The following is a 22070-nucleotide window of genomic DNA, read 5'->3' on the forward strand; positions in this document are numbered from 1 at the left end:
ACCCCAGAGCCTAGGCTCAGGCTCTGGTGCCATTTTCATCTGTACTGGGCATAGAAGGGAAAACACTCCCAGCTGCTTATGGTATTTCAGGGCTGCAATCTGAGCCCTTCCTGGGGAACGCCTCTGTGTGGCTCAGCCTCAAGAGAGGAACCAATTACTCACGTACTGATTCCTACATGCTTGGTCTTCAGACATAGAGCTGACCTAGAAGTTGCACTAAACTTTCATATAGAATCAAACCCACGGATTGTTGGCAAGGTCTGCTTAGTCTGACACCCAACGAGTTGCTAATGTTACTGAGAAACTGAGTAACTCCGTACCTGCAGAAATCAGTTACTTTTCATGGGAGAGGAAAAAACCATAAGTAGAGAAGTCAAACCAACAGGAAGCCTGTATTCTACCAGGCAGGAGATTAATTAGATCGCTTTGAGGTCTGACCCCCATGTTTTTTATCAAAAGGTCACGGCTCTTGTTGGAGAGATCAATTAATATATCAGTGTATCAGGCTCAACACAGAAATGCCATCCAAATGGTGTACAGGGAACCTCTGTGTACTGTGTATTTACCCTAGCAGATAGTTAACCTGGGTTACTGTTTGCTACCTGTTCCATTTCTCTTGCTCAAGAGCATTGGCAAATGTTTATTTGACAGAATGTTCTGTTCCTCTCCTCTTCCCCCCACCTCACCCTCTTTTCTCCTCTCTCCCAAGAAAATGCAGGCTAATCCCAGAGCAACTTCAGGCTGCAAACATCATCTTGCAGGCTGGTCTCCAATCAGAGGAGTTTCTTTACTGCTGGTGGGGGAGAGTAGAAACCGTCTTGAGAATGATCTGCCAAACAGGGAAGGGCCTTTAACCAAAGGGTAAGAAATCAGAAGAAAGGAGATACTTACAGCACTTTGACTTACCTGAAAACACTCAACAAATTGAATACCAAGGTGAATAATCTATTTAGACCAGTAGAAGCAAAAAGCGGGCTTGTGAATAGCAGCAACCAAGTGTCCACTAAGAGCCCCTATTGGAATCAGGACTGCTTTCCAGTCTAGTATGGCTGACTTCCTGTTGCCTTAGTAGGAGGCTGTGTTTGAAAGACCTCACTAAAGGATCTCCAAAGGCCTCCAGGCTAGTCCTGTGGGCACTGCTTTCCAGTATACCGATCAATCAATTTTCTTCAAATGCTATTCATACACTGCATTGAAAGTGCAGAGCACTTCAGTGTGCACAAGTCAATGTTTTTCCCCTGGGTACACGTGGGGTAGACGATGCATACTCTACATAGGATGCAGAGCAAGTGGTAGTTAACAGTGCTGCTTAACACTTGAAAGTGACAGAAATCCTGGCTGCTAGTGATGGAAGGGGAGTGGGAGATGAGCTAGCAAGTGATTTGTATCATAAAGATGTATATTTCTGACATGGCTGGGTTCTGTCAAAGACGGACATTTAGGAGGGAAACAAAATAAGGATAGGACACTAAAACCCTTATCCCTTTGACCATGCTCCAGGGAAAGGTAAATTGTACTCATCACCCAGCAAACATTCTCAAATTCAGTTCCCATAGGAGAATTTGCTGAGAAATATACACTTGTCAAATCGGGATTTGACACACAGCCCCTGCTTGTCTCTGCACTCCGCGGAAGACTCCTCACGGCTGTACTTGTGCTTTGAGGGTTGCTTTGGTGTTCTAGGCAGACAGAGGCCCTGAAAGAGACTGCCAAGCTCCAAGAGTGGCACAGGGGTGTCCTTTTCCTGTTATTTCATCTCTGCTTCAGTGGATGCAAGAGGCAAGGAAGGCTTTTGGAGTGGCTTTGGGGCCTTCCAGGAATATTAAAGCACCTGTCCGTATCTATTTACACTGAGTGGCCGTACCACTCCCCAACATCTGTCTGGCCTCATAAAGTAACTGATTGTTTGGGGTGGTACGTAGATATTCCTATAGCCTCTGCCTTGTTGCTAGACACTTTCAGGCAGAAGAGGGATGAGAGCCCCTGCCTCTCCTGTCTGACAGGCACTCTGTATGGATAGAAGAGGCTAAATTAAAAGCAGCAGAAGTAGACTTTCTGGTTTTTCTTGATAACTGGTATAAAGGAGAGAAGGGAGCAGTCTGTGCTCTGCAATTAACATTGAGTGCTATTGCAGCTCATCCTGTAGTGCGATATAGATACAATCTCAGCAGAAAATGGAATGCTGCACTGAGTCAGAAACATAGAGCAATGCTGGGATTTGAAGAAAGTAATTAGCCCCAGGGACCCGGTGGTTTCTCATTTCCCCTGTGGTAAACACAGGGAAGTGGGGCAGTACTTCCCATAGGCTTCCAAAGTCAGTTTAGACAAGGTACAGAGCCAGTTTATAAACCAAGTCTTTAATGAATGCTTAGCAAGAGGCAGGCGCAACTCTGGTCTTCCTGAAGTACCCACCACATATGAGTCGGTGCAATGCTGCTTTTCTTTTGTGAGCTCCTGAGTACCCTGTGTCTCTGGGCACTGCTGAGCCAGCCAAGGCTCCTGCCGGTGTAGCTGCTAGCGAAGACAGCCCGGTGCAGCACTGCTTTGGTAGCCATTGCCATGTCTCCCGCCAAGGGCGATGCTGTGTGATGGACCCGGTGTGGGTCACTATTTGCCATGCTTGCCTGCAGCTGCGTGCTGTGGCCTGGCTTCTGCATGGTGCCTCACCTGACCACCTCTTCCCATCAGCCCTTGGTACAGCATCAGCCTGGCCCTTCCTTGTGGTGCCCTGCACACCTGGCCTTCACAAAAGCAGTGATTTGCGGTTTTCCAAAACCTGCTGATCGCATGAGTTCTGCTAGTCTTCTCCAATAGAAGATTAGACGTGTACTGAATCACAGAAATAAGACACCCGGTAGCCAAGAAACCTTTGATCTTGCTAATGATAGGACCTACTGGCTGGAAGCTGCAGCTCACAGTTCATAAGAGAAGCAAGGAATTGAGCTGTTCAGGTAACGTAGCAGGGATGACAGTAATCTTTATTTACGCTCTGCCTTTAAATTAAAATTGCATTTAGTTCTAAAATACATGTAGCCCGTGCCGGCTCTGGGTGACCGCAAGTTTCTGCGTCCAGGATTCTCGCTCATGCTTTCCTGACATAGTACTTGTCACTCTCCTGTGGTTTGTCACATCCAGAAGAAAACCTGCAGCGTCTCTGGGGCATAATCACATCCTTGTCTCTTGTGAAACACATAGTCCACTTGAGGCATCACAGCGAAACAAAATACTGTACTTTGGTGAGTTTGCCGCTCTGCTTTGTGTGTTCCTTGCACCTCTTTTCCTGAAGCTGCACCCAGCAGTGACGCTTAGTACCAATATCTTGCATGGTAAAGATCTTACATGCCTGCAGTTAACTCTTTGTTCAACATTTGTCCAGAAGTGCATTGTCAATGTAGCCTAGCACGCATGTTGCCTCAGAGGAGAGTTTTTCTTCGGCCTTCTTTCATTCAGTTGCTGGAAAAACAGAGGATGATAAAGATCTTCTGAAATGTATCTTAAAGTGTTGGTTGCAGGAGTTGGTCCGGGAGTAAATGCAAACAGTTGGACCGTGGCCTTCTGATACCACGCACATTCTCCACCTTCTGGATTCTGTAAGTGCCCTCTAGTGCCTAATTCTCTGAACTGTGCTGGGATTTCGTTGTCGGAGTGAGACCAGCCATCGGAGGGGTGGTTGTCTGGTGAGGGCAGGAGCTTTGTAATGTCCTCACTCATATTATTTTTGAGGGCAGAACTAGTTTGTCCTGCAGAAGCAAATAGAAATGCTCATTGAGCAGTCACTGTGCAAAGGTCAGGAAAGCAAACGACTAAATGGATGCACACTGCTATTGTGGAAATCGCAAATCTGAACAGAAACAGGAGCCAAATCAAGTGCAAACCAGTGGAAGAAAAACTATTGGGCTGTCACTGCACAACACTTGAATGGTTTCAGTGAAGCGTGGCATTAGTAAAATTTTTCTGAATAATTATCCCCTAAGGTTTGAGAAGGGGCCCCGGCATTCTGGTTTTCGTTTGATACAGCAACTGTAGACTAGGCTGATAAATTACTGATGTTTCATTTGTACCGTGACAGCATTCCAGTTTTTCTAAAACCAAATTGATTCTTTACTAAAGGCTTTGTTTTTAAAAAGAAAAGAAAAGTTTCACCTGCTTTACAAAACAGTTTGAACTACAGTCCAAGACTGTGTCTTGCCTTGTGTATTTGTCAATAGTGGGGGCATTTCTGTCTCTTCCTGTTATTAGAGCTCTATGCGCAATGTTGTACATTGTAGTTCCCTGGCACGCTTGTCACAGGGTATCCTGAAGATACTTCTTAATGGGTTGTTTCAGGAGCATGGCCTCACCTCGCACCTGAAAAGAACAGGGTAGATTTGCTCTGCTCCCAGAAAGGATGGGAGCAGACATGTACTTTGTTATATCCACACAAGTGCAGACAGCAGTTGTCAGAACACGCATACTTGTTTCTTTTAAAATTCACGTTCTTGTATAGTAGTTGGGTATGTTGAATTTATTTTCTCAATGAATTGACAACCCAGTTTTAATGCAAATGGATCAGTGCTGTTACCATTCCTGTTCATTCTGCAGCAAAACACTGGGTTTCATTTCTGGTGGTGCTTTGGGTGTGGGTATTTTGGATTTGGTTTTTTTTTTTCAGTTGTGTTATTCCTTCTTTTAAGTAAAAATTCAACTGCCCTTTTAAATATTTAAATTGCATCCATTAATATAGCCAGTGTAGGAGTTTGGTGAATCCAGGTTCAGGAACTGATTTACCCGGGCTATTAAAGTCCTCTGACAATATGCTAAGGGCCAGATGTGGAGATGGTGTGCAGACTGGCATATATGATTCTTCTTTGTGTTCTGACATTGTATTAGCCTCCCACCAGCTTCCTTACGCCTACTCAGTTGACGTGTAAGGGATGTTAGGGTGGTGTAATTTACGTGGTAAGCTCCTCTTACCATATAAGTATTAAGAACATATAATTGAAATGCACCTCACCTTGTTTGAACTTGCTTTTTTTATTTCTGTCCTACTCTGTACTTGCACTTTGTCCAACACCATAGGCCATAGACCTTATTGGCATGACTGAGCATTTACAGAAATATAAATTTACTTCCTTGACTGATACCATAATTGTTGTGGAAAGTAGGGTTCCTTTCGGATTTGACAAAAGCTCTCATGTACCTGGAATACATGTACAGGAAGAGTTCAAGGGAAGAGGGCAAACTGGCATCGGCTCTAGAAATTACCTGGAAAAGTGGATTGTGGAAGGAGCAAGGACAGTTGGGATTTAGAGCATGCTTCAGCCTGAATGATGAACGCCTGTATGCATCTAGGTAAGTCCAGCGGTAACCAGCGATAGGACACGAGGAAATGGAATGAAGCTGCATCAGGGGAAGTTCAGACTGGACATTAGGAAAAGGTTCTTCACTGAGAGGGTGGTTGGTCACTGCAACACGCTCCCCAAGGAAGTGGTCCTGCACCAAGGCTGTCGGAGTTCAAGGAGTGTCTGGATGAAGCTCTTAGTCGTATGGTTTAGTTTATGGTTTGGCTCTGTGCAAGGAGCACAGAGTTGGGCTCGATGGTCCTCATGGGTCCCTTCCAACTTCAGATCTTCTATGATTCTAACTCTTGCAATTTTTGTCATTGGCCAAACTAATTTTAAATAAGCGCAAGATTGCCATGAACTTGCTCTTGAAGAAACGTCTTGGTCCCTGGTTTGCAAACTCATCACCCTTACAAGTAGTGTAGGGTTGAGCTGGCACCGTTTCAATTACTCTAGTGCAAAAGAATGATAGCACCAAGAAAAATGCATCATTGCCCTAAGAAAGTTAATCAATAATGTGACTGGACAGAATGAGGAATATACTACGTAAAAGGAAGAGTCACATCAAGCTTTCTGAGAGATTACAGGAATATTTGGAGCATTGAACTTGCTTGCAAAAAGGCTGTATTTAAGAGAGATGAGCCTGATGCCCAGTAGCAAGTGTACAGGGCTTTACTCATAGCTTCTTAAATAATCACGCTGCTTTCTGGTTCTCAAGAAAAAAGTCTTGGGGAATAGAATAGAATAGTCCAGTTCAAAGGGACCTACAACTATCATCTAGTCCAACTGCATGCACACTGTTAAGGACATCGTTCAAATGCCTCTTAAACTCTGACAGGCATGGGGCATCAACTACTTCTCTCTCTCCACCCCTCCCACCCCCTAAAGTACTGTGAAAAATCACTGGGCTGGTTTTGTGCATATGGAAATATCTAGAGTCATGGCTGTATAAAAGAGGAGGCAAGGCAATGCAGACGCTGACACCTTGCTCTCTGGAAATGAGCTAAGATCTTTGTATCTCACTTCTCTGCTGGAAGAGTTCCTGACCGAAGCTTTTGGAAAGTGTGCTTTTGCTAAAATACAAAGACTGCCTAAGTAGAATAGGAAGATGTAACAGACTGGAACGCAGTGGTTTCAGAGGTAGTAACCAAACAAAGAAACTGTTGTACAAGCCATATAGGCCAAGTGGTTGTTTCTGCCCTAATCCTTTCTGAAAACTCACCCAAAATCTCTTGGGGAATTTAATTTATATCAGACAAATGTTTTGAATCCATGGCACTAAATCCTATACAGCGTGAAAGAACCTTAGAAGAGTCAGTGTGTCTGTATACATCTCTCCCTCTCCCCCCTGCCCACTAAACTACAAAAGCACCAAGTGTTGAAGAGAGTATGTGCTGTGTAATATCTCTGGCAATGGATTTGCCACATCATCTATGGTACTAAGGCTTAGCACAGCAGAGCTGACTCAGTCAAATACTCTTTCAATGAGAGCTAAACGTTGGCAATAAATGGGGAAGAGATCTTAGCTTTTTCATAAATTCTGAGTGCTTTATTTGATTTAACCTTTCCGCTTAATAATTAACTAATAAGGAGTGGCACCCCAACCCACCACCACACCCCTGCCCTGGCCCCTGCAACCTTGAATCTCATTCTCCCAAACAAGACAAAGGCTTTTTTGTTTTTCCTTTTGAAAGACTTTAATGCATGGACAATAATTAACTTGCCACTTCAATGTGGAGTAGGAAAAGGATACTTAGCTCTTTCTGTATTATTGCTAGCTTGGGGTGGTCAAAAATGACAGATTAAGCTAGACCACTTATTCCTCCTAAGAAGCAAGAAACATGCAGTGTTTCATTCTGGGCTCGGGGAAGCTTTAGTCTTTTCCATGCTACGGAAAGGATGGTTGTCCAGTATGCAACAGCATCACTGACTTGGAAATTGTGCAAACTGCCTTGAAATAGGCTTGGCAATTATTCTCCTGTAACCTACGCTGCTCAGGATTTTCCTCACCTACCACCTTGCCACGCCACCTCCTTTGTCGTGGAGCTCAGGAGGGGACACACCAAAGTCCTCCAAACTGTAAGCCGCTTTCCCTCTCTTTAAATGAAGTGAAATCTGCTAAATTAGAAAGAAAAAGGTCACTTCATTTGAGAGCCTTTCCCTCCCCCTTGTGTCTTCAGAAGGGAATACAGTTTCTGAGGTTTTCTTACAATATTGGCAAGGCAACCCTTTTGTGTCAAGGGCAGCCAAGCTGTACTGCCATTGCAAGCCTGTATGGTTTGTTCTGAGGAGCTCTCTGTGGCCATGCCCACAGCCTCCAACGGTAATGCAGCAGTGCGGAACATGCACCTTTGTGGCTCTTCTGAAGGAAGACGGGTCATGTGTGATCTCTCCTGGCATAGTTTTTCCTTCACTTCTTTGGTTACGTACAAGCAGGCTGGCTGCTGTTCTGTAGGAAGTGGAGGATAGCTTGTGGTAGGCATGTGCGTGACTCTGCAGACATAAAAACTTAGTAACTAATCAGGCCTCTCCCTCTTTAGGTCACTGAGTGTTGATTAACCTTTGCTCCAGGATTCACATGGCCTTCGGGTGTTCTGAAGTGGCAGCACCTGAGCACAGAATGACTTTCACAGCATGTCTGTTTGGTACAAACTTTGTATCTCCCCCAAAGAGAATCAAGTCATGCTTGGAAAAGAAGCTGCCAGTTCCAGGTGGATCACTGAATAACATTGCAGAGCCACTGAACCTAGCTGGAAGATGTTTTAAAATGAATTTTAAGACCACAAAAGAAAAAGGAACACACAGTATCACACAACTGAAACCCTGGTCTTCAAGAGCGAGAACAACATACTCTGTTGGTGGCTTGCACAGATTTTCATCTGACTGGACTTAATGTTTACTTCAGTGAAAAGGATTATGAGGGTAGTAAGAGAGGTTTCCAAGAAACAGTCCTGTTCTGAGCAAGGCAAATAATGAGGTCTCCTGGCAAATGATACAGCGAGCCTAATGTGAAGCTGTAAACGAGCAGAGTCAAATACACTGTCAGAAGCTGCTTCATGGAAAGACTTAACAAAAGAGTTTAATGAATGCAAAGCATCTTGCACGCAGAGAAAGGAGGAGAGAACAGCACAGTTTCATAGCAGTAGGCATTCATCACCAAAAGTCATTCTTTTGAGTGCGGTTGGGTTAAATTAGTACAAAGTAAATTAGTATCTTTTCATTTCAACAACAATTTATGTGTAAGCTCACACAGGAGAGCAGATTTGTGGTTTCTGTATTGTGTAAAGCCCACAGGATGCTGATAGATGAATGCACAGCAGGAATTGCTTTTGTTCTCTCCATTGTTGTTATCCTGGGAAGGAGTAGAGTGCCTTGTCCCACCGTCCCAAGTGGAGAAACTGTGCTAAATGGGGTAAAAGTCAATCCTTGTTAAGTTCTGAGCAGACAATTCTATTTAATTGAACATGGAATAAACAAGAGTTTAATGTCTCAAACATGTTCACAGGGAACAAATGATTGTATATGATGGCCACAACTACCTGCTGGCCTTAATAACATAACCCCCTCTCCATGCCCAGGTGGAACAAAAAGTCATCCTTGATGACAAGGGATGGGGCTTCTAAGTGCCCCGTTCATCGGCTCAGTGTTTGCAGAGCACTGTAGCACGTGGGTGGGTGGGGGGACCGAGGCTGGCAGGATCACAGGCTGTTGCGCTGTGTTCTCACTTGCAGTCACTGAAGGGATGGCTGGCACTGGGGCTTGAGCAAGGAAAGCAGTAAACAATTGCAGTGGTCTGACAGCCATAGTTTCACAGCCCATTTAGCCATTGCTGAGCGCTAGAAGTTGGGTGGGCAGTAGCTGTTACATGCTGTTAAAACTACTGCTGATGGTAATGGCTCTTCCCAGCAACAGCTGTCTCTTGCCCCACCTGTCTGATCCCTTTGGCAGGCAGCAGACCTGCGTGCTTGTGTTCTGTTACCAGCTGTGGCACCTGGCTGGACCTTGTCCTGTTCCTGCCCTTCATCCTTAGGGTTGCCAATATTCATTTTTCTGCCTTTGCTGCTCAGAAGCTTGAAGAATCTTCCCAGTGGCTGTGACATTGGAGGGACGTAAAGAAAAAGGGATGCTATCAGCCTGTGATTTGGAATGAGAACATGATTGTTTGCTTCCAGAGCCACAGCGGTGGTTTTAATCGATTCATTAAGAATGCGGTTTCTAAAACCAGTTTCTTCTCTCAATAGGCAGCAAATGGAGCAGTGGCTGCTGTATTGTGGATGAGACCCTCTGGCAGGAGGAGACACAGCATCATGCTGCAGTGACAGCCATCTGGCATCAGCACTGAGAAGCGGTGTGTGGCAAGGCTGGGTTGGTGTAGGCTCTGGAAGTCCCCTATCTGGGGAGCAGAAAGGAAAAGCTCAGCACAGACAGGTAGGGGACATCTCAGTACCAAAATTGCCTCAAATCTGCTAGAAGGGCTGAGGATAGAACGTATGTCAAATGGGGAGCCTGCAGTATCTTTGATAGAAGCCTACAACAGTGGCATGGTAGCAAAAGAACACGTGTTGTTTGGGGCAAACAGATGTATTTAGGGATGATTCCATTACTCAGAGATGTCTGTGACATCAGACTGACTCTGCTATCTGTGTTGAGTGTATCTGCACGAGCATTTTGACATGGGCAAAGGAGGAGGTGAAAGGGTGAACTGGATCAAGTAGCTGAGAGCCAGTGCTTGACAAGTTTTTTGCTCAGTTTTACCTAGTCTGGCAGAATTAGGCATGTATTTCAGGGTCAGTTTGGGAACACCATGCTTACACAGGGTCCTGTCTTAGAAAGCAGTAAAGGGAGAAGTTTTGCTGTGAGTGTTGACCTACTGGGTGGGATGCGGTTTTGAGTAAGAACATTTGTGAGGAGAGCTGAGGAACCCAGTCCCACTTTCATTTAGACCAGTATAAACCCCCTTCTGTCCTATGAATGTCATTGTTCTGTGAGGGAATAACCCTCAGTGTGGTAAATAGGTCCTTCATACTGCTGTTGGATTACATAAACACTGATGAAGGATACTTGACCAATATAATGGCCAAATTGATATAAAAAAATTAGAACAACACGGATCATGTGACAGCAAAGCTGTGGTGATGAGAATGTTCCATGGTCTCTTGTGCCTGTTCTTTTGTGCTGCAAGATTACCCTGATTTCTCACGATTTCTTGTTGGGCTCTATATAAACCGGTGCACTAGCTGAACCCCACCTGCCTCGGACAGTGCTCTTTGGCATCTTTTTCAGATGGTGCAAGATTGTACCACCTACCACATAAATGAGAGCTAGTTTTCTACAGACGAACAGCGCCAATACCTTTATTCCTACTGTGACTAGTGATTTATGCGCAGGGAAGCCATCATTCTGCTATGATAAATTCTACAAGAGCGAAATATTCATATATACTGAGGATTCATGTGGTGTTACAGTAACCCCGGAGATAAAATTAAGCATCCTTAGCGCTTAACGTCCCAAGTTTGAAGTGTTTTAAAAATACACAGAGTAGACTGCGCTACATAGTGACATCTTTGTTTGGAAACCACGAGGAAATTTGGAACACAAGAGCACAAAATATGGCACTATAAAACAAAATTGCCGAATTGCCTTACCCAGGGAAGGGGACGACTGAGCGCTGCTGTTAATTAGAAAAGGGCAGTGCTGTCGATGGTACCTACTGTACGGGCCTGTCAAAAAGCATCTCCGCTCCAGCTAAAAATCTGACTGCCGCGATCTGCTTTCCCTGCGTTTCCAGTGCCACCGTGGGATAAGTGTGGAAATGGCGGCGCGGCGGCTTGCAGCGGCCTGGGGCGAGCGTCGCTCGGGGAAGCGGGCGCCGGGAGGGAGTTCGAAGTGAGCGTTTTTGACGTCTCTCGTGGCCGGCGCCCAGCCAACCCCTGCCTCAGCTCCGGGGGCGGCCCGTGGCATTGGAGCACGCCCGCACGTTCGTGCCGGCTGAAGAGGCGGAACCGCCCCCTGTAGAGCGATGGAGGCTGCGGCCGCGACCGCCCTCCGGGGCGGTGCGGGGGGCGGCCGCTTCCACCGGCGCGAATGGCGGGGGGCAGGTTCCGGGGCGGGCGCCGCCGCGCGAGGCGACGTCAGCGGGGCCGGGTCGCCGTAACCGCGCGGCGCAGTGCGGGGCCGGGCCGCCCGCCGCCGGAGGTAAGGCCGCCGGGCGGGGGGCGCGGGGGGCGCTGCGCGCTGGCAGCTCGAGGTGAAGGGTGGCCCCGCCCTGCAGCGGTTGCTCAGCGCGCGCCGCGCGGCTCGTCCTCGGCCGGCGGGAGCGTTCGGGAGGTGGTGGACCTCGGTCAGGGACAGGGGCGGCCTCTCCCCGCAACGCTGGTGTCTGTGGTGCGTTTGGAGCCCCCGGTACCCACCGCAGAAAAATGAGGACCAGGTTCTGCCGGAGAAGGAAAAACTCACAATCGGTGTGGAAGCGCCCGCGAGGAACGGAGATGGTCAGCCCCTGCCCGCCACGCACGTTGGCTGCGCGCAGGCGGCAGAGCCAGCACTGCCAAGGCCCTGGGGATTGAGATGCGGGGTTTTTGGTGTAACAAACGGCAGGTGCCAACAATCACGAGTAATGATTGACAGGGAAAGCTAACAGCCACGTAATTGTTTTCGAGAGTTTTCCTGCTTTGAAGCTGTTGTGATCACCAGCTAGATTCACCTGAGGACAGGCTTAAGTCCTTTAAAGGCGTCCTCTGGTGAAGGATTTGTAAGTTGAGGAAGATGGGCAATGAGGAATGTAGGCTCAGCTCACAAGTTTAGGCTGACTTTCTGCTGGACCAGTGACACACTGTAAATAATAGCCTTTTGTTCCAAGTAATTGCAGATTACCATGTGTATTTTTGAGCTGTGCAGAAGGGTTCTTTCCTTCCATTGCTCAAACATTGCCGCTTACGACTCGCGATACAATCTCTTTGCCATGCACAGTACAGAGCAGGAAGATAAAGGAGGATCTAATGTGATATGAAACTAGCAGACAAACATAGGGAGATCAGCACCCTGGGTGCAAATGGCAAGGTGTATCTGTGGTGAAGGGGAGTGCTAGCGCAGCTGTATTGTCATGTTTCTGTGAAAGGGTCGTCAGAGTGTCTGTTATGAATCTGACTGGGTTTTTGTTATGTCTTTTTTCTGGTATCTCTCTCTGAAATCTTAAAAAATTCTCATCATGAGGAAATTACTTTGACCTGAAGGCTGATAAAGGTACTCCTGCAAAGAAAGTACTCTGCTAATGAAAGACGTGGATCATAAGAAGTTTTCAGCAATTTGTGAAAACAACATCAAGGGGAACACCGGTGCGGGCATCTTTGCGAAGTCTCTATACGCTTCTCCTTCTGATGGTCTATGTAGGGGACTTTGTGCCTAATGAGCTTTCCCAACAAAATGGAGCTTGCTGTTTGTGCCTTGTGAGATAGGGGTTGTCAAGGTGTGTAGTTACAATTACGAATTGGTTTTTCTTCTCAACGTGGTACTTATCTTGGTCTGAAGAGGAGCACTCTTGAGGAAACCCATGGTACAATGTGAGCAGTACTTCAGTAGATATCTTCTCCCTTGCACCCTCCTCCTCAGGCCCCAAATGCAGTCACACTACTCCGACTGCAGTCTTCTGTGAGGTGCTTGGCATTCAGTTTTGCATTGTGCAGAGTTTCTCTTCGGACGCTTGTGTGGAACTGGGGCTCATTCTGTGCAGGGCATCATCCCACTATCCTTAACAAGTGTTGCGTTAGTGTGATGGTAAACGTGGGTTTACAGAGTTCTGCCTTTGATAATAGTTGGGGATGTGCAGCAAAGGACGGTGTTGCACAGACTAAGGGCTACAGGAATAAAGATTGCTGTGTGAAATGCGTCGGAGGATGTAGCAGAAAACAGGATATTTGTGGGAGTTCTGTATGGCCAAAGTAGCAGAACAGCTGGGAGTCTTTCGGCCCCCCGGGGGAAACTGTAAACAAAAAAGTTTCCCCTACTGGTGTGCAGCTGTGAGGGTTTTCCTGAAGCAGTTTGGAGTGGTGTGGAGCCATCTTTGTGCAGCAGCAGCCTTTGGTCTGTGGGCAAGAAAGCATAAAGAAGAGGTCAGACTTGACTTATGAGCTGTTTCCATTTCTGACAACAAGAGGCAAGATACTACATGTGGTTCGTTAATTCAGCAGATCTGTCAGCATCTATCCTGAGATGCTATTTTGGAACCCATTTGGCTGTTTTACCCACTACGGTATGCACGCCTTGGCTACAGGAGTGATTCTGATGAGACCTAAGGAGGCTGTTGAGCACTTGAAAGCTATTAATCTGTGAGAGAGGAGTAGCAGTGCTAAAGGGTGGCTGGTGGGGTAGGCATCTTCTTCTCAGGAATTAGTTTCAAACTTCGGTTCCTGCACTGAAAAATGATATTAACTTCTGGTTCCAAGTACATTTGTTGTCAGTTGACCTTATCCAGGTGTTCATCTTGTGTAGTCTGAACTTCAAAAACATATTCTTTGGGTGCTCCAGTAAAGTCTTATGGAAATAGAACCAGCGACAAGCAGATGATCAGACCCTGTCCTTGCAACAGAGTGTCTCTGCTGAATTCAGGAGTGTAAATGGGAAGAAAGCCAAACTCGGTCACTGCAATAAAGGTTTTGTGTTAGTCCTTGGCCTCTGCACAGGCAGCTGGAACAGTAGGATCAGTACCGAAAGGTGATTTCATATTGCAGCAGGGGCCTCAGTCTGCAGCCAAGCCACAGCTTTGCTTTATTGTAAACTTAGACTGAGGTCATGATTCATCTTAATTTAGCTCTAGTGAATTGCAGATAAATGTAAACCCATTGCTGTTATGGAAACTCCTGGGAAGTGTGACATGTCTGACTGCTAATTGTTTTAAGTATTTCAGTCTTAATCCCCGACAATGGTAGGCAATGCCTAAGTAACCAAGGTAAGATCTCTGGTGCCTCATTTGCGCAAAGGTGGAGGAGATATGCCCATAAAACATATATGCTTCGTATCAAGAGATGGAGAGAAAAGATTGCAGCGAATAGGAAGGCCGCACTTGGTACGTGAAATGTTAAGAAATGGCTTGAAATTCTGTAAATGACACTAAGCAAAGTTTTTCTTCCTCAACCATTTTATTCTGAGCTATTTTTCCTCCAGACGCCTACCCGTGATGATTCCACCATCTGCAACAAGCCCTGTCAGTGATGCTGCATTCTTGCCAAGTGTGGCTTCTCAGGAAATCTGGAGGTCGCAAGTTCCAGGCTATTCTGGATTGGTCACACGGCACATAAGTCATCGGGCCAACAACTTCAAGAGACATCCAAAAAGGAGGAAACATATCCGCCCTTCGCCACCGCCACCGCCAAATACCCCATGTCCTATTGATTTGATTGACTTTGGGGATCTCCAGCCTCAGAGGTCTGTCCTGGAACTCCTGTTTAATGGGTGCATTCTCTTTGGGCTCGAGTTCAGCTATGCCATGGAAACAGCCTATGTTACCCCTGTGCTGCTTCAGATGGGGCTTCCAGACCAACTGTATGGAATGGTGTGGTTCATCAGCCCTATATTAGGTAACTTTTCTTTACGCTATTTCTTTCCTCTTGTTTTTTCCACTACATGGGGGGTGTGTGTTTTTGTTTTCTTTACCTCAGCTGTTCACAAGTATGTTCTGTGTGCTCTTGAGGTTAAGAAGCACTAGCCATAATTTTAGACAGCTGAATGGAGAATAATTCTTGCTGTGTCGTGCCTGAAATGGGCCTGGTGTGATCAAATCTGTTCTTTTAATGGCTGCTCAACCTCTTACATCTTGTGTGAGGGTAAGCTTTGGTTACTCTATTCCTATATTTAAAAACTAGCAAAAGAGGATCAGTGTATTCGTTTATGTCCCTATGGAAAAAAGCGTAAAGAGACAGTTTGTAAGCAGAGTGGGATTGCCTTCTCCTCTTTAACTTTCTGAAACAAATGAGGCATTCCAATGATGAAAGACCGTCAACCACTGCTGTTATGGGCGTTGGATTACTTGCCTTAGCACAGAGGCAGGGCTGGGAGCGTATTCATTACTATGGGAAGAACCGTAGGGTGGGCTATAACCGCTTGGAAACTTTGTTCTGCCTTTTCTTGTACTCGTGGGATGTGCTTCAGAACAGAGTAGATAGGCCCCTACTCACAGGCTGGCCCAGAGGAATACAGGCACCGTTCTAGCTCTAATGTTTCCTTCCTGCTATCTTCCAAGCTAATTCTGCAGGGGATCTTCCATCTAAGACAGGGTAAATGAAATATCTTGTAAGAAGAGAGTCCTTTAGAACATAAGACTGTTGTACTCTTACCCTTCATCTGATGTCAAACTCTGCTGCATTAATGATGCAGAGCAAACTGCCATGACAGTGAGCAGCGGCACATTACGTTATTCAGTCCCCGACCTGGGAAATGCCAGGAAGTACTCTGCGTGTGCACCTGGGTGACCAGTACCAACTGGGGATATCACTGTGCTGTGGTGTCCTGCCTTTAACTGCCTTTTAAACTACCTATTTTAACTCCCCTCTGAAACAGGCTTGTAGAAAAATGCTACTTGTTGCTGATTTCTTTTTTCTAGGGTTCTTGCTACAGCCTTTCTTGGGGGCCTGGAGTGACAGATGCACATCAAGATTTGGGAGGAGAAGACCTTTCATTCTGGTCTTAGCAGTAGGTGTGTCTTTTAGAAACGATGGGCATAACACTTTGAAGTAGAAACATTGCACGTCTCTCTTCTGTGTCATCCCTTGTGGCACTAGGCTGAACAAAATGCCTCTGAAGTGTTGGGTATGTGGGTCTGAAGGTAGTGGTGAGTGGTGCCGAGGCGATGCTTTGGCAGCTGGAGATCTGCATGTAAAAGCTTCTCTCATCAGAGTCTGAAGAGATGACGTTTTGAGGGTCAAGAATGTTTTTCTTTGCCAAAAACCAACTCCAGACATTTGCAGGCTTGAACAGTGGAAGAGGATTATGTATATACTATAAGCCACACTCATTCCCCAGACTGTGGTGGTCTGAACAAGAGCAATAGTGCTTGCCATAAGGCTGTGCAGGTAGTATAATGCTTTTAGAGCATGGAGTGATGCAGGTTTTTTTGCTTCCAAGCGGTCAGCTGATTGACTTTGATTTGGTTTTATTCCCAGGAGCATTGCTTGGGCTCTCACTTATGCTGAATGGCAAAGATATAGGGAGTGCCTTGTCTGACACAGCGAATAACCACAAATGGGGGATCATTCTTACGGTCTGTGGTGTTGTCCTCATGGACTTCAGTGCAGATTCAGCAGACAACCCCAGTCATGCCTACATGATGGATGTATGCAGCCCAGTGGATCAAGACAGGGGCCTCAACATCCACGCTTTGTTAGCAGGTATGCTTTCTTGGTGCTTTCTGGGTGACGTGAACCCTAAGTAAAAAAGCCTTGCTGTGAGAAAGCAGAGTGTAAATCACTGGTCTTTTCCTCTATAAGCGTAATAACCACATACCTGAGAGGTGGCACTAATTAACTCTGAAAACAAACTTCTGCTTACTGCAAAAGGCTTTTATAACTACCAAAAGTCAAACAAGACACAGTCCTGGGTTGTTCATCTGAAGGTCCCTCATGTCATTTATAACACCTGTGGAAACAAAACGATCCCTCAAGACAGGAGGTTTGGCTTCCTGCAGGTGTGGAAAGTCCTTTATTAGTCGCTCTGTTGGAGGGGAAAGTACGTACTGGGTGCTATGATCCCTCAGTGCTGTCATCTTCAGTTGCTGTACTGCCCTAGTGTAGTTTTCCTCTCCATCAGGAGACTGTTTGATGCTCTCGAATGTGTTCATGAGAAAGATAGTGTCGTAAGGCTTTCACCATGTGAACGGAGTGAGAGAGGGATCTGGTGCCCTCTGAACTTCCCTGTTCTTTCATAGTATTGCAGTGGCAGTTTTGTAAGCTGTAAATGTGTTGCTGAGTAAAGAGCTTGCTACGCCTCTGAAGCGATTTGGTCTGTCTTGGACGCAGTTAGATCTGCATTCCTCTAACTGAGTGAGGAAAATGGATTTTCACTTACTTTCGGGAAAACAGTCTAACTGACTGATCGCAGAGCCTTGCCATGAGGCTGGTGGACTTTTCTGTTTTACGGACTGAAATAGCCGAAGGTAAAGTGGTTTGTTCTTGGCAAAGAAAGAACTGCCATTTTTAATTATTTGTATCATCACTTTTACAGCGCTGACCTTCTCCCTCTTTCTGTACCATGTTTGTACATCCAGACTGTCCCTGTGGTGTGGATAACTATTTATTACTGCATTTGAATTGAAAAGGGGTTGAGCAGTAAAACAGAAGTAACACGTTGGATTCTACTCACGAATCATTAGACAAATGGTGCTGTGCTGTTACCGACTTCCAGGATTGGCTAGGGAAGATAATCTCGGCTCTGTTTTTCCACCAGGTCTTGGAGGTGGCTTTGGTTATGTTGTTGGAGGAATACACTGGGATAAAACCAGTTTTGGAAAAGCTGTGGGAGGGCAACTTCGCGTCATCTATGTCTTCACGTCAGTTATACTGACTATCACTACTGTGCTGACTCTAATTAGCATTCCAGAAAGACCCTTAAGGTCCTTTAGCAGGAAGAAAAAGGTGATGAAGAGTCCAAGTCTTCCTCTCCCTCCTTCTCCGCCTCTCTTCTTTGAGGAGGGTGTAAATGAAAACTTTGCTTCTCATAACTCAGCTCACTTATATGCAAGTTTCACGAGTCCTGTTTCCCCCCTCAGCCCACTCACGCCCAAATATGGCAGTTTTGTCAGCAGAGACAGTTCCTTGACAGGAATTAATGAGTTTGCATCATCATTTGGGACTTCAAATATTGACAGTGTGCTTATAGACTGTTTTACAGGCGGGCACAATAGTTCCTTAGCACTTCCAGCTAGCTTGCCCAGGCAGCCTGTCAGTGTCAGTTTTCCTCGGGTGCCTGATGTCTGTTACCAAGGAGAAAATGGAGTTCTGGAGCAAGGGGAGAGCAGCATAATGCCGGGGCCTGACGGCGAGGCGCTAAGGGTGGGCTCACTGGATGCAATAAAGCCACGGTCGTCGGGGATCCTGAAAAGACCTCAGACCTTGGCCATTCCAGATATTGTAACGGGACACTGTCCAGAAAATAGCAGAAGAAGAAACGTAACCTTCAGCCAACAGGTAAGGGCAGAAAGTCAATTATATGACCATGTAAACCTGAGTATTCATTTAATCTCTTCATATAGTTTTAAATGTGTGGTGCACAAATTCATCATTAAAGATTGCTCATGACAGTTTGCTCTTAAAAGTCATTGTGGGAACAGCATACCTGCTATGACTTTATTGGTAAAATAGTGGGTAGGATGTGAATTACAACTGGCAGTCTGTCAGCTGCCTTTGTTAAGATGGCAGAAATGGGAGCATTCTGCTCTCACCAGGCCACGTGTGAAAGTTAGGTCGGTATTTTTAGCCGTGCTTCACCACCCAGGGAGCTACCTTGTGAGACCAGAAAAAGACACATTTTTATTGAGCCTGTATCTTCCCTTTCCACAGAAAAACCTGCAAGATAGGGCCAGGGATAGGATACTCCCATGAGCTTCTCCTTATGGCAGTCATTACATCTGGTTCCATCTGGGAGGTGAGGTTTCCCTTACCCAGGGATAAGACTCTGACCTCACCTCCCACTGTTGGTGATAACTTGGAATGTCTGAGACCTCTGTATGCTGGCCCATTTTTTTATGATCCGGGATGAGGTAAACTGTCCTCTGTTGTTTTTTGTTTTCTTTTCTGTTTTTTTTTTTGGGGGGGGCGGTGTGGGTTTTTTGGTTGGTTGGTTGGTTTCTTTGTTGCTATTGCGGTACTTTGACCCAGTTTGTGAGAGCACACTCTGTCAGGGCCAGGATTTTACATACTGTGCACATAGAGATCAAGCATCAAGGTTAGCAAGCAATGAGAATGTGTTTCGATTAAAACCAGCCTCCTCTTCCCTGATGTCTCTAAAACTTCAGGAACCAAATTCACCTGAATGGGGATACAGCTCCTATTTAACCCAATGGAATCTATGCCTTTCCTATTCTGGCATCTGGATGTGGTTTTCAAATGCCCTAGAGAAGTGGAGAGTACTGTTTCAAGTAGACTAAAAGCTGCAGTGCAGTGCTGCCCTTTAACGCTTGTTCTAAGGCTGAACTTACAGCTTAGCTAAATACACTGTTCTTCATCTCCAAGACAACATACTGCAGCAGCAGAGTTTAACTTTCAGACAATCAGATAGGTGTGTAATATTGCACAGGTTTGCTCAAAGGGTGTTTGGGTTTTTCTTACTGTGTTTGTTGACCTGGGAGTTCTTATGGTGCAGGTTGCTAATATCTTGCTGAATGGTGTTAAGTATGAGAGCGAGCTGAATGGATCAGGCGAGGCCTCTGAGCAACCACTCTCCATGAAACTTCTTTGTTCGACCATCTGCCAGATGCCCAAGGCTCTTCGTAACCTCTGCATCAACCACTTCCTAGGTATTCAGAAAGTGCTGTCTTGCTTTCACTGTGAAGTAGTCTACCTCGAGTGAATGTTTTAAAGTATTTTATAGCTGCAATGGCTGCTAACTAGAGAGGACACGATTTGTTCCATATATACTCACCAATAAAGTACTTTCTGGTATTTGGTTTCTTAGACGTTGAGAAGTGGGAAAAAAAAACCCAACAAAACAGTAGAGCCTACATTCCTAGAAAGGCAATAACAACAGCAGAAATAAGCACGTCTGTTAAATGGAATGTTTACACTGTGATGAGAAACGCCACTGCACCATGAACTTGAAACTATTGACCTTTTGGGTTTTTTTTTAATGCTCTGAAACTGGCATTATGGAGCAGAAAGACGAGATTAGTTGTATTTCCCTGCTTACACCTGAGATGGATATTCACTTTCCTCCCTTTGAGAGCGTATGTGTAAGGGTCCCAGAGCAAGCCGTGAGGAGGTGCAGAATGCGACCTGCAGGAGTGCCCATAACCACTGCACTGTTACCTTTACACTTACCAGTGCATGGCTGATGGTTAGGAAGGGCTTGCAAGCTATCCAGTTTACACAAACTTGGACAGTAGGTAACAGGCAGTTAATACTTATTGGCTGTGAAAGGAATTAAGAGATTGCCTGCATCAGTGGCCCTGACGGTGGTTTGTTGAGTAGGGGTTTTTAACTGTGTTGGAGGTGCTCTAGAGGCTGCAACCATTACATAAGAAGCACTCCTTCCAGTTCTATGTGGGAGGACAACAGCAACCTGAATCAACTATGTGATGAGCCACTCTGTGAAACCAAGTGTTGTGTCCTGTCAAAACCTGAAGGCAGGTCAGACTGCTGTAATCTATTTTCCTGTCTTGCTAAACCACTATTCTGTGTCCTGCAGTCAGCCTCTAGGATTCCACTTAGGAATTCAAAGGATAAATCTTGGTCTTTAAAATCCTGAATGTCTGTGACAAACATTGTAGCCTGATGCACAGGGAACAGCAGTCTCGTATAAATGTGGCTGAACGTTATGTAATATGCTGCACACCTGTCTTCAGCTGTGATTTGTAATATAGCTAATAGCATCCATGTAAACTTACAAGGGGAAACAGATACTCTGCAGTCCTAATAGGTTACTTCTGGCTTCTTTCAGGATGGCTTTCGTTTGAGGGGATGTTACTCTTCTATACTGACTTCATGGGTGAAGTAGTGTTTCAAGGGAATCCGAAAGCGCCTCACAGCTCAGATGAGTATCAGAAGTACAACGCTGGGGTCACCATGGGCTGCTGGGGAATGTGCATCTATGCATTCAGTGCTGCTTTCTATTCAGGTACTTAGTACCGCCATCTTAGCCACTGCTGTGAGAAAGATGCATCCGCTCTTTAAGTGGTGTTTCTGCAGCAAATAGTCCGGCATTTATGTTGCACATAGCCTACCACATGGCACAAGTGCTGAAGCAGAGTGTTCTTTTTCACCATATTATCTCTGCTAGTTAGCTTGGCCTGCACTGACAGCAGGTGAGGTGAGCAGTCCGGTGAAAACACATCTCTTTAATATATAGTTCCTTTCACAAGTGGCATTTTCAGTGTACGTGGAATTCAGAAATACATGCAGCCACCATAGGCACAGTTCTGGCACAGCATCGCTCAGTGCCTGTGTGCCCCCGGCAGAGCGCCCCGGTGTCATGTGCCACCCCAGCACCTTGTGTGTGTTGTGTGTCTGCCTCACCCCGTGCCCCAACAGTTCCCATTTACCCCTCTGGGACCTGGGGCACTGCCGGGCTTCAGCTCTGCTGTGCCCTCCACGCAGGTAGTGCAGCAAGGCTCCATCGTGGCAGTGGGATTTGGAAGTGGTCCTTGGTGCTCACCTGCAAGCCACCAGTTACTCAAAGGCGTAACGGTTGCTGCTGAGCTGTGGCTGCCTAACAGCTGGGCTGCGGGGTCTGAAGGTGAGCCCCTTGGGTCCACTGACTGGCTAGTGGCAGGGAGGGCTGCAGTTCACCCCGAATGCCGTGCCATTGTCTTGCAGCTGCACTGGAGAAGCTGGAGGAGCGGTTCAACACACGGACGCTGTACTTTGTGGCATATTTGGCCTTTGGGCTGGGCACGGGGCTGGCCACGCTCTCCAGAAATGTCTATGTGGTGCTGTCACTGTGCGCTACCTACGGCATCCTCTTCGCCACGCTCTGCACGCTGCCCTACTCCCTGCTCTGTGACTACTACCAGAGCCACGAGGTGAGCCCTGGGCTGGGGAGGGGAGAGGG

At 46.2% G+C, this 22070-nt stretch overlaps 1 protein-coding gene across 8 annotated transcripts in view; it reads left to right on the top strand.

Annotated features, from left to right (window-relative positions):
- The window catches only part of SLC45A1 (solute carrier family 45 member 1), an 81381-nt gene that overhangs the window by 55788 nt on the left and 3523 nt on the right, over positions 1-22070 (top strand). For 2 of the 8 annotated variants that reach the window (XR_012663732.1, XR_012663733.1), the window contains exons 1-7: positions 14463-14893; positions 15916-16008; positions 16475-16699; positions 17754-18493; positions 19668-19821; positions 20961-21137; positions 21836-22041. Coding sequence is in view for 6 of the 8 variants with exons in the window: in XM_075114049.1 (XP_074970150.1) it covers positions 14494-14893; positions 15916-16008; positions 16475-16699; positions 17754-18493; positions 19668-19821; positions 20961-21137; positions 21836-22041 (1995 nt within the window). In the remaining 2 variants the exon portion in view is untranslated. Of the gene's footprint in view, positions 1-9562; positions 9750-11377; positions 11517-11544; positions 14383-14462; positions 14894-15915; positions 16009-16474; positions 16700-17753; positions 18494-19667; positions 19822-20960; positions 21138-21835; positions 22042-22070 lie in introns of those variants that run through there. The other 6 variants (XM_075114049.1, XM_075114052.1, XM_075114053.1 and 3 more) reach the window with 6 other exon arrangements.

Source organism: Phalacrocorax aristotelis, chromosome 19 (assembly GCF_949628215.1).
Source record: "Phalacrocorax aristotelis chromosome 19, bGulAri2.1, whole genome shotgun sequence".
Classification (NCBI taxonomy): Eukaryota; Metazoa; Chordata; class Aves; order Suliformes; family Phalacrocoracidae; genus Phalacrocorax; species Phalacrocorax aristotelis.